We start from the raw sequence: 13,907 nt of genomic DNA, 5'->3' as shown, positions 1-13,907 counted from the left end.
ACACTTAACACTGAAACATATAACCCATCTTCAAGCAGTTTAACAATTGTTGGCTAACAAAATGAAAATTAAAAAAACATTGAATGATGTGCATTGTTGGAAGAAGTGTTTCAACTCTATGGTCTTAAACTAAGAAACAAAAAAGAGCAAAAACCAAAAAGTTTTGTAAAAGTCAAAATTTGATTTATTTACATAAAATAGGTGAAAAATTAAAATTACTTACAGTATGGTTAATGAAATCCTAAACAGTCCTAAAAGTTCTATTAGTCCATAAAGTTCTATCGCATGTCCAAAAGTAGTGGTAATCCAAATGAAGTTCACGCTTTTATGATGATGTGCCAATAGTCTTGAAGTATCACACAGATATGATCAATTATGTCTTTAAATGAAATCACACTAATTCATTACGGCTACTAGATCTGAAAAGTGAGCATTGTAATTCCAATGAATAATTACAATAAATAAATTCATTTAAATGACCAGAAATATTTGTCCCATCAAAGACTGATAATAATGCTGTAAGTAATCCGAAGTCTGTTATCTCTTATATAAAAAACTGAGATGTAATACAGAAATCAGAATGAGGTGCAACAAAATCATTTTGAAAAATCACGTTACTTTAAACAAGGTCAAGTACTTTTAAGCAAGGTCAAGTACTTTAAACAAGGTCAGATACTTTAAACAAGGTGAAGTACTTTAAACAAGGTCAAGTACTCTAACAGCTAGCCAGTCAGGAATTAGGTCAGTTGATTTCCCTTGGGGTTGGGAATCCCATGATCTGTACAGAACTCATCAACATGTTTATTTCAATGTCTTTGAAACTATGAATGTGTTTACAAGAATGACCTCATCTTACAGTACAAACCTACAACCATAAAGAATATTTGTATTTAATGTTATTTAGTAAATGACCCTTTCAGTCTAGAATTGTGAAAATTAACACAATAATATAGATATACATAAAAACTGGTGAAAAATTGTCATTTATTGCTTGTATTTTTTAAATACTTTTTATTGGTCACAAAGTTGTTGTATGGTTTAATACCATTTTCCAGCACAAGATAGGCTATACATGGCAGCCAGTATAACTGGTGGAGAAGAACCTGAAAAACCCCAGGAAGAACCACCCACGAGAAGCTACTGGCAAACTTTCTCACATACCCATGATAGCCGAACCCATGCAAACAAAGGTGAGATACCAGTGATCCGGAATGGTGATCGCTTTAGACCACTCATCCACACAAGGCCCCTGTTCACAAAGAAATATATATATATATATATATATATATATATATATATATATATATATATATATATATATATATATATATATATATATATATATAAACTTTCATGATAAACTAATGTACTGTTCCGGTGGTATAGTGGTTAGAGTGTCTGCCTCGGATGTGGGAGGTCGCAGGTTCGAATCCCAGCCAAGTCATACCAAAGACTTACAGAAATGGTACTAACAGATGCCTCGCTTGGTACTCAGCATTAAGAGGTTAGTGTTAGGACTGGTCAACCTGGTGTCAGAATAATGTGACTGGGTGGGACATAATGCTACATGTCTGAAGCATGATGCCTCAGTGCTAGACATAACAATAAACTGTCACACTGCAGACATTGTAGCGATATGACTGAAAAATTGTTAAAGCTACATTAAAAATCTAAAGCATACACACACATACACACACACACACACACATAAACTAATGTAATTGGAGATGCAAAAATCATCAGATGCTAACATAATAAATTTATTTAATTAATCTTTTTTCATCTTTTGTTTGACACGTGCCACTTGTATATCTGTCCATTGTAGGCAGTGCATAATGTTTTAAAAATCAAGTGATGCAAAGCTGGAAGTCTGATTAAAATCAGATCTCCACAGTCCAATATGTAGATCCAACCGACACAGTAAGAGGTCATGTTCTATTGACCCTGTGGTTCATCAATCAAATTACAACTTTCAAATTTATGAAAGTGAGGAATATCATTTAAAACATATAATTACTAATGATAACTCTCCCAAACATGAATTTGCAATGCTTAATCTGATATGTTACAAAAAATAAGTGGAGTAGAAATTCTAAAGGTCATCAGAACTTCTAGCGGTGTCTGTCAGATCTACATGCTGGACTGTGGGATCTAATTTTAATAAGATTGGCAGAGCTGGATATATTATGACAACAGTATCCAAATACAGTATTGTTTCCATAATAAGTCAGGGGTGATGATTAAAAGTGGGGGCGTTATATATTGTATATGCTTACAACTTTTTATTCATATATAAAAACTTTCCATTACCATTGATCAGACTAATGAAATTTAGTCTTCATAAAATACCATTATTTTCTCATGCCAAATTCTCAATATTTTAAAAATATTTTCCCAGCATTTGCATGAATTTTTTCTGATGATGATAGGGCCGTGCTCTCTTTTTAAGGATTTTATGAGGCAGGTAATGGCAGAGAAATGGGGTAACCTTTTGAATGGTTGACTGAAATGAAAATTTATGAAATGAGTTAATAACTGAATTGTTTGCAAGTCACCAAGAACCTTAGATTGAAATTGTCCAATGGGTTTCATGAATTTCTTTAGAAATGAACTTAAATGTAAGAGAGTTAATCATTGATAAAAGAATACAAAGTCTTCAAAACAACTGCACCATAATCTAATGCAGTGGTTCTCAAACCTTTTTTGCATACACTTGAACATTCCGAGGGTCTCGGCAGAGCACTTAATGATTTTTGAGGGTCTTTTCAGACTTTACATATGATGATCTCTGATAATGTTGATTGTACCATTAGCAAACTATTGTAAAGTGCTTTACATAAAAATGCTTCATGTAAAAAAAACTGAATAACTATTAAGATAAATTTGCTCTGCAATGAAAGGCACACAACTCATACTTTTATATCTGTACTCTATTTTAATGTGATGGATAAATCTGTATTTTTAAGCAAAGTTCAGGTCCTTGATTGTTCCACAATCTTTCACAGACCACCTGAATGGAGCTCACTCACATAGCAGTTTGAGAACATCAGGTCTAGTGAAATGATGGCAGTGCAGTTTGAATGACATCATGAGGTGACATATAATATTAAAAGATACCGGGTATACAAGTTTATTAACCAATATGGGGTAGTCATGTGAAATATATTGCTTGGAATTTCTTTCAGTTCTTTTGACTGCCACAACTACCAGAAACTGATGATCCTCAGATAGTGAGAGAGAAAGAATGGGAAGGATAGAAAACATCCAGTTTGATGCCACATATTATCCTTTGGCAGTGCTGAGTTTTGCTTTTTTCTTGTGCCTCTTCAAATATGTGAGCCCCAGTTTGTCTGCTCGACTATGTCCCAGATTTACACAGCTGTCAGAGAGCAAGCAAATTGACTGGCACTCTAGGTGGGTATTGAACATTTTCTGTATACCGTTAATCTATGTTTAAAATCTAACATCATTTTGATACATTACACTTCTGGGATGATTGCAATTATTCTATGTCAGAAGCTTGTTTGTCAGATTTTTCCAATTTTCTAAATTCTAGTGACTCGTGGCTAGGCCAGTGGGTACCAGAAATTGGTTATCCTTTGCTGGGTCTCATAAATGGTGTTTTGAATAATAACACCAAATGCTGTCTTTTGTTTCCAGTTGAACAGAACTGTCACAATGAGAGGGGGAGAGAGGATTTTTTAAATTTAATAATTTAGCAAATAACAACGGTAGACATTCAAGGCAGCTTGTATTTATCATGTTATGTATACTTAACTTTTGTTCTTGACCTTTGTCTATAATTGAGGGTAGGAGTTGGGCCTTCCTGACTATTGTCATTAAACAAAAAAATGTTTACTTGGATTTGAGTTCAGGACATTGTTTTTTCTCTTGAAAAGTCTATGGTCTACATGAGTTTTATCAGGTATTGTTTGCTAATATTTAACTAGACAGATCACACCTTGTTTATGAATTTGATGGAAATCTGAATCTACTCACTCACTTTCTCTCTTTCTCTATGTATCTCTCTTGGTACCACCATTACCCACAATGTCTGTCCCTTTATTTATCCTTTCTCCTACTCTCAGATGACTTCCTAGAATCCAGTGGGTTGGCTTAATGGGTCAATCTGGAGGTATCTTTACTCGCTGCATATACCATCTATGTATCCCTGGCACTCGTGTCACCTTGTTGGACTCTGTGGCAGGTGGGTGATGAATATAAAACAATACATAATGGAAAACAAAAACAAAAATCAGCTAAAACATTCTAAACCTTTAATGGACTCAGATGATGAACCATGTAGCATGGAATCATTCCCACGCTTCATGATTATTCAGTCAAAAGATCTTACAAAATCAGTTGCTGCGCTATTACTATTTATAGTTGAAAAGACTATAATTGGCCATGTCGGCACTCCAAAAAGTATGAAAAAAACTCAAATTGGGTAGCTTGCTTGTTGAATGTGAGCACAAGGTGCAGACCGAGAATATCAGGAAAATTCAGACCTTTTTATGATATTCAAGCTACTATCGCTCATCAACTCTCAACTCATCCAAAGGTGTCATTCGCTGCTGAGACCACGCATGGGTCAGCGACACTGAAATCGTCAAGGGAATGAGGAATCAATGTGTTACTGCAATTTGCAGAATTCGTATCAAATGCAGTACACAATTGCAGGACATGAACACCATCATACTTACCTTTAACACACCAACACTACCTAAGGTAGTAAAAGTTGGTTTCTTGCAGGTTAAAGTTGAAGTGTATATTCCAAATCCTCTATGTTGTTTCAAGTGTCAGAAGTATTGTCACCATGAAGAGAGATGCTCCAGAAGCCCTGTGTGTGGCCGATGCTGAGAAACTGAGAAACCAGCCATCGAGAAGCAGACTGTGGTATGAACCCCCATTGTGCAAATTGTGGCAAAGGTCACCATGCCAGTTCTAAAGACTGTGAGACCTGGAAACTAGAGAAGGAGATCCAGAGGGTAAAATATACGTCAAACATTCCCTTCCCAGATGCCAGAAAGATGGTCATATCTCAAACCCATCTACATGGCCAGATCTTCTCAACTGTTGTAAAAAAAAAACAGTCCAAAGACAACCAAGGATGGACAAACTCAAACTGATCTTCCAGATTCAACAGCAGCTATTAACATTCCACACTACAAGGCACAAAAAAAACCACAATCTCCACACAGACAACTTTCCACAACCTCCTAATACCTAAATCTCCAAAAAACAAAAATAATAAACAGTCAGAAAAGGGGGTCTGATGACCCCATTAAGCTACACAATAGGTTTGGCAACTTTGAGGGCATGGATGCAGAAGAAACTCAGGGTGGCTCCAGACAGATTAACCTGATACTACCTCCAGAAAAATAACCACCTGGAGTGTGGCTGCAAAACCTAGCTACATAATCTCTACTTTAAACTTATAATGAAGAACAAGATCATTCAGTGGGACTGTCAATCATACAATGGAACTGTCAATCATACAACAGAACTGTCAGTCATACAGTGGAACTGTCAATCATACAGTGGAACTGTGAATCATACAGCGGAACTGTCAATCATATAACGGAACTGTCAATCATACCATGGAACTGTCAATCATACAATGGAACTGTCGAGGACTTAAAACCAATTACATTGATATTCTTCTGCTTCTAAATGGGCATGATTCTGCAGTACTATGCCTGCAGGAAACATTCTTGAAAGATACGAACAACATCACACTTAAAAACTGCTCCCTTTTTAACAACTGCTTTAAAAATAGAGACAGGGCCTCTGGAGGAGTTTCTGTCATTGTGAACAATAGGGCTCCTCACAATGTCATCCCTTTTAACACAAATTTACAAGCCATTGCTGTAAGTGTCACTCTACACTGAGTGATTATGTTTTGTTCTATTTATGTACCACCAAAGACCTACTTAGTACCAAACAAATTAGATAATTTTGTTCAACAGCTTCCCATGCCATTTGTTTTACTCAGGGATTTTAATGCACCTAACATTTTATGGGGTCAAAACACATAAGTGACCGAGGCCACAAAGTAGAAGACTTCAATTCTAGACACAATTTGTGTCTATATTACAACAAATTATGGTCATATTTACACCCAGGAACGGGTACATACATGTGTATCGATTTGACAATTTGTTCTCCTTCACTGCTTTTGGACTATGATTGGAAGGTTGCCAATGACTTTCACAGCTGTGATCACTTTCCATTCTCGTTAGAAAACATTAACTCTGCAATTGATGATGCAATTCCACAATGGAATATATAAAAGGCCAACTGGGCCAAGTTTGAAAGACTCTGTAAAACTACGCTAAATGAGGATACCTTTTTCAATGTTAATGACCCTATTCAGCATTTAACTTTTATTTGAATCAAGATTGCAGAAGAATCCTTTCCCACGTCCTCACTGAAATGTAAAAGAACCCCAAAACCGTAGGTTACTAAACGCTAAGAAGCATTGCAATTTTTTAACAATTGTCCTACACCTGAAAATTTAAGTAAATACTGTATTCTCCGGGACAAAGCTTGCCGCATGATCAAAGAAAGCAAACAAGCATTATGGAAGAAATATGTTTCTTCTTTAAACTTCATTCCTTTATTAAGAAAGTTTGGGACACTATCCGCAAAATGAATGGAAAGAGAAAACACAATTCTCTCCGACGTCTGAAACTGAACAATATCAATTTCAGTTCAAAATGTGACATAGAAAATATTCTTGCTGACAGTTTTTCGTTAAACCCCACAACAACAACAACCAGCAATTACTAAACTTATATTTTGTTCTTCATACATACTTTTTGTTAAAATATTACTTGTATTCATGCAATTTCTTTTGCATAGCACTAAAAATACATTGGTCATAAATATTTTCATTTTTATTTCAGATTCACATAATAGTAGTCTCTTGGCATAATGGTATATGAATTAGAAAGTTAATTATAAAATAACACTTACATATCCTATCCAGAATTTGTGAAATTACCATGACAACAGTGTTGTGAGGTTTAATGCCATTTTTCAGCACACAATAGGCTATGCATGGCGGCCAGTATTAATGTATTAGCCTCTTCGCATATACATCGATCCCTACCCCCAACTGAATAGGTAAATCTTTAAAAAGTGCATGACCCACATATAAGCTGACCCATAAGTCCAGCCATATTTTGAAAAATCTTGTTATTGCTTGTCCATTTGAATGTATGTTCATATCCACATGATGTTTCATTACAGCAGGTCCTGGGGGGGTGTCAGGGTAGGCATATGTTCTTGTCATTGGCAATCTGCAATAACAATAGACCGTAAGAAAGCTTTACAGTTTTCAAGTTTAGACCTTGTCCCATGGATGAGCCGACCTCCCTTGTTTCATGCTTTTATTTTTTCCTAAATTATTTGGCTTATATGTGAGTATATATATGGTAATAAATTTATTCCAGCCAAGAATTGAAACCTCTGTCACCCATGATATAAATAAAAACTCTGTAAATAAAATGAACAGATGAGATCTCTGGCTTTGTTACATTGGGTCTCCTGTGCGGATCTTAATAACAGTAATGTTCATAAAGTCACCAAGAATAAAGACATTTACCAAAAATACCGAATTATCTGTAAAAAGAAAACCAAAGACAAATTAACAGACATGCAGTTTTAGGCAGTACCCATTGTGCTGCAGTAAGAACTGGATAAGATGATCTCCCCTTTAACATTATTAGCATTGTGCAGGTTTTCAGTACAGATACACAACATGAAACTTTGAACTGACTATGTGCACCCATGATTGCTAATCTTTTAAAGATGGAATGGTTAGTTGTAATTGAGATTCTTATGATAAGGACACTGCATGGTATTTTGACAGGTACAGAAATCTGGTCATGTTTAGCATGTGGATGATCACATTACCTATAAGATATATCAAACTACAAATGCTATAGACTCTGATATCTGGCCATGTTTAGCATGTGGATGATCACATTACCTATAAGATATATCAAACTACAAATGCTATAGATTCTGATATTTGGTCATGTTTAGCATGTGGATGATCACATTACCTATAAGATATATCAAACTACAAACACTATAGACTCTGATATCTGGCCATGTTTAGCATGTGGATGATCACATTACCTATAAGATATATCAAACTACAAATGCTATAGACTCTGATATCTGGCCATGTTTAGCATGTGGCTGATCACATTACCTATTAAGATATATCAAACTACAAACGCTATAGATTCTGATATCTGGCCATGTTTAGCATGTGGATGATCACATTACCTATAAGATATATCAAACTACAAACGCTGTAGATTCTGATGTCTGGCCATGTTTAGCATGTGGATGACTACATTAGCTATAAGATATATAAAACTACAAACACTATAGATTCTGATGTCTGGCCATGTTTAGCATGTGGATGACCACATTACCTATAAGATATATCAAACTACAAATGCTATAGACTGTGATATCTGGCCATGTTTAGCATGTGGATGATCACATTACCTATAAGATATATCAAACTACAAATGCTATAGACTCTGATATCTGGCCATGTTTAGCATGTGGATGATCACATTACCTATAAGATATATCAAACTACAAATGCTATAGACTCTGATATCTGGCCATGTTTAGCATGTGGATGATCACATTACCTATAAGATATATCAAACTACAAATGCTGTAGATTCTGATATCTGGCCATGTTTAGCATGTGGATGATCACATTACCTATAAGATATATCAAACTACAAATGCTGTAGATTCTGATATCAGTCCATGTTTAGCATGTGGATGATCACATTACCTATAAGATATATCAAACTACAAATGCTATAGATTCTGATATCAGTCCATGTTTAGCATGTGGATGATCACATTACCTATAAGATATATCAAACTACAAATGCTATAGATTCTGATATCTGGCCATGTTTAGCATGTGGATGATCACATTACCTATAAGATATATCAAACTACAAATGCTATAGACTCTGATATCTGGCCATGTTTAGCATGTGGATGATCACATTACCTATAAGATATATCAAACTACAAATGCTGTAGACTCTGATATCTGGCCATGTTTAGCATGTGGATGATCACATTACCTATAAGATATATCAAACTACAAATGCTGTAGATTCTGATATCTGGCCATGTTTAGCATGTGGATGATCACATTACCTATAAGATATATCAAACTACAAATGCTATAGATTCTGATATCAGTCCATGTTTAGCATGTGGATGATCACATTACCTATAAGATATATCAAACTACAAATGCTATAGATTCTGATATCTGGCCATGTTTAGCATGTGGATGATCACATTACCTATAAGATATATCAAACTACAAACGCTATAGACTCTGATATCTGGCCATGTTTAGCATGTGGATGATCACATTACCTATAAGATATATCAAACTACAAATGCTATAGACTCTGATATCTGGCCATGTTTAGCATGTGGATGATCACATTACCTATAAGATATATCAAACTACAAATGCTGTAGATTCTGATATCTGGCCATGTTTAGCATGTGGATGATCCCATTACCTATAAGATATATCAAACTACAAATGCTATAGATTCTGATATCAGTCCATGTTTAGCATGTGGATGATCACATTACCTATAAGATATATCAAACTACAAACGCTATAGACTCTGATATCTGGCCATGTTTAGCATGTGGATGATCACATTACCTATAAGATATATCAAACTACAAATGCTATAGACTCTGATATCTGGCCATGTTTAGCATGTGGATGATCACATTACCTATAAGATATATCAAACTACAAACGCTATAGATTCTGATATCTGGCCATGTTTAGCATGTGGATGATCACATTACCTATAAGATATATCAAACTACAAACACTATAGACTCTGATATCTGGCCATGTTTAGCATGTGGATGATCACATTACCTATTAAGATATATCAAACTACAAATGCTATAGATTCTGATGTCTGGCCATGTTTAGCATGTGGATGATCACATTACCTATAAGATATATCAAACTACAAATGCTATAGATTATGATGTCTGGTCATGTAATGCATCAGAAGATCATGTTCCCTGTCTTCCAAGGGAACTAACTGTAGGAGAAAGTTTCCAAGAGACAAAACACTAATAGATTTAGTAAATTGCAAGATATCATGTCATATCATACAATGACAGGACATGGCAGCCAAGTCCTCCCAACTGAGCATAATTCCTGTAGTTGAGTCTGTGACATATATCTCGCATTCAAGGGGAAATAAATACTGATCTAAACTAGATCTTTTCAGTCAACCAATCGCAAATTGAGAATTTATCACATGATTTACAAAACCTTTATTTGCTGACCTCATTTGTAAAATAGACAGTGTAATATCCAGAATTGCTAATAGATTATGTGTCAACAGATCCAAGTCTACACCACTTGCATTTGAGCTCATACAACGTATGAACAATTATGGTGCTCATATTTTTGTTTCAGGGTTAATTCCAGTCTGCATGCAACTGTTGTCAGTGCTTTCTGTGTTTACACTATGCTGTATGAAAAAGAACTCAATGAGGAACCAATCTGGTATGTATGGCTTTCATGTTTTTGATTTATTGTGTATGATAAGAGAAACTATACAAAGTAGCTCAGAGACCAAATATGTTTACTGACTTCCTTTTTGATGAATTACCAAATGAGAACCTGTTTATATATTGTATTTACCCCACTATTGGTCAGTGAACACATTTGCATTCAAGGGTGTAGGGCAGGGATTGAAAATAACAGATACACAACCTTTGAACATTTGATATGTATCTGTTGCATGGAGGTCTCATTAATAACAGTGACTTCTTCCAGAACCTCCACTTTCTGGTTATGGACTCACCATGCATAAAATTCTATTAAGAGTTTTTAGCTTATGGTATGGTCATGTGTCCATCATAACTTTTGTTTTAAATTTCTCAAAATCCGCTTGTCCAGTCTTAGCCTTATGTAGCAAAGACCATCATGGCATGAAACACTTTATGTTTGTACAAAGACCATCATAGCATAAAACACTTTAAGTTTATACAAAGACCATCATGGCATAAAACATTTTAAATTTGTACAAAGACCATTATGGCATAAAACACTTTAAATTTGTACAAAAGAAGTTGATCCACCATTAAATATGGCCACCATTACCAAAATTAGAAACAAAGTTTAAATTACTTCTCAAAAAGTGCTGAATAGAATTTGACTAGATTTTATAGAAACCATCCTGTCTCAGTTTTGGATAACATTACTAAACATTAAAAAAAATATTTGAATGACATTTCAAAACGTTCGTATCTGAATCTGACTGAATTTGACAAAAAGCATCCTGGCATGGAGGATTTTCAAATTTGTACAAATGATGCTGAACCACCATCAAATATGGCTGCAGTTACTAAAAAGTAAGGGATTTCTCAAAATCCACTAAACAGAAATAAACCATATTTGGCAGAAAACATTCTGGCATAATGTTTTCATATTTGCACAGTGATGCCAATTCACTATTTGATATAGCACCAATTACAGTGTGACCCCACTATACCGCGCTAAGTTATAGCACAAATTTGGATATAACATGGTCATGGCATGGCTCCCAAAATATTATATATATGCATTTTATCTTGCACATGAAAAAAATTCTTCTGAAAAGTACGCCAAAAAAGCGTAAAATGTTTATTATCATTTTGGGGAAGAGATTGCACATGAATAATACAAGACAATCTTGGAGTGGCTCTTGAAATTTTATGTTTTTTTACTCGTACACGAATAAAGTTTTTTTCTTTTTAATAGTACAAAAAATAAAGTGTAAAATGTTTATTCTAGGATCATGTATGGCTTCGCCAATGTTGCAAACTGCGATTTTATTTTCCTAATTGGTGGCAAAATATAACATCTGGCGATTTTTTTTAAATTGGCGACATTGTTGGCTGTTTCAACTTGTATTTACAACCATTGGTTTGGAGTTGAGAAATTCAGAGGCCTTATGAAAAGATGTCGCAAACCTGATACAAAATGCACTGAAATTTATCTATTGTTACATAAACAGTTTCTTGTATATATTGACAAGCCATCTTAACAGTGCATTGTTATATCATAATCGGCTTATGTTGACATCGAGCATGAGTACTGTATGTTGTGAGTTATTTTCTTTCTTTTGTTGTTGACATTTCTGGTAGTGGAGATCAAACAGACAAGGCATTATCTCGTAATCTATCTTTCATCAGATTTTTGGCTGCTCGCTGGTAGTTAACATATTTACATAGACTGACATTTATGTGTGGATGGTATGTAAAATTCCTCATCTTTCCACTCAGAATTAAATCCTTCAGAACACCCACATTTTCTGTACTAATCCTTGTCATCAGATCAGAACACTTGCATCTCTATCATCTGTTGACCCTTTGTTAAATTGAGTAGAAGGCAGCATCACTCCGCAACCACAAATGTAAAAAAAAATTTTACTTATTGGGTTATTCAGTAGGCAGGGAGGAACTGTAACTACCATCAACCAAACGATGGCCAATTCCTTTTTTAAAAATGTACCGAGATAAAATAGTTTGCTGAAATTTCAACAAAAACATTACCTTTGAAGCACCAACTGTTATGAAAACGTATTAAGCAAATGGAAAAAAATCAGTCTTGATAATGCAATCCAGTTATTTGATGTTGCCGCCACAATAAGAAACAGGCATTTGTTTGGTTCTCTAAAGCTGGTCTTTAGCGGTGACTTCAATGGCGCATGCATATTTCATCAAGGAAAGCCAACTACAAGAACTTTTCTTCAGAGTAGTCAGTACCAAACTTAAATAAAAGCAGTGGAATCTGATAGAATTTTGAATTTTTCAATGTGAGTGGAACACGTTTACTGTGCCATAAAAGTTTCTTTTTTGCAGGGAAAAAGTTTGCGCTCACAAATGCTACCAACGGTGGTTTAAAACTCAAACTAACTTTTACCGACTTGGGATGTGCTGAAAAGTAAATGTGCTTCGTTATTCATTACGTGATTGTGCTATGTTTATCCACTGAATTAAGACCTATATGACCTGTGACAAAATTATTGAATATTTGAAATCTGTGTGTATTTTTTAGATGGAATTACTTTTATTGTGGATTCAGTGTATGTGATGAGATTTGCGGGTGAATACACGGTGTTGATACTCTTCATGCTATACATAAGATGTGCATATATAAACAGTATACATGTATATGTACCAATCCATGGTTCTCTAAATAAAGTAAAATATTATATATGCCTTATCTGTTTTCACTATAGGTGTATTTCCCATTTAATATGCATCAATTTAAGATGGTAATTTTGCCAGTGAAGCACATATTTTACTGCCCACATTTATTACCTACCCACACCCCGAGCCCCCAACAAATTTGTTGGGGTACATGCATCATTTTCTTCAGCTAGCTGACCTGGTTGCTTATAACACGGTTCAGTATATAACACAGTCAAGTTTTATGGCTCCCAACTATCATGTTTTAGCAGGGTCACACTGTACTAGAGAAAGAATGGTTAATAGATAAGTCTCAAAAACTGATTAACATATTTTCACTGTTCTACATTTCAAGGAAATCTGTTGCATTAGCTAGATGTAATAAGACCATATTAGGCTGTAACTTGGATGCAGCCTATACAAAAAATGTCCAAAACACCAAATCCCCGGTCATCTCTCAATAACATACTGCCTAGTTGTGTTAGAAACATCGTTTTTCGTTGGCTATTTGACTCGCACATGAGCAGAAGGGTAAAAGTTGGAGGGGTTTTTATTTTCTGTTTTTTTTTTTTTTTGCTAAATGGCGCCGTTATTTTTGTATGGAGACCACTCTTTAT

The 13,907-nt window shown here is 34.9% G+C and overlaps 1 protein-coding gene across 6 annotated transcripts in view; it reads left to right on the top strand.

Annotated features, from left to right (window-relative positions):
- LOC149806525 (TLC domain-containing protein 4-B-like) overlaps positions 1-13,907 on the top strand; it is a 93,607-nt gene that overhangs the window by 32,747 nt on the left and 46,953 nt on the right. For all 6 annotated transcript variants that reach the window (XM_089954192.1, XM_089954190.1, XM_089954188.1 and 3 more), the window contains 2 exons: positions 3,186-3,414; positions 10,529-10,618. In XM_089954192.1, the coding sequence (XP_089810318.1) occupies positions 3,245-3,414; positions 10,529-10,618 (260 nt within the window). In that variant the 5' untranslated portion in view covers positions 3,186-3,244. The remainder of the gene's footprint in view (positions 1-3,185; positions 3,415-10,528; positions 10,619-13,907) is intronic.

The sequence above is a fragment of the Sinohyriopsis cumingii genome, chromosome 1 (assembly GCF_028554795.1).
Source record: "Sinohyriopsis cumingii isolate HCF-2022 chromosome 1, ASM2855479v2, whole genome shotgun sequence".
Taxonomy (NCBI): Eukaryota; Metazoa; Mollusca; class Bivalvia; order Unionida; family Unionidae; genus Sinohyriopsis; species Sinohyriopsis cumingii.
The sequence above is the reverse complement of the archived record's forward strand: the minus strand, read 5'-3'. Positions and strand labels throughout refer to the sequence as shown.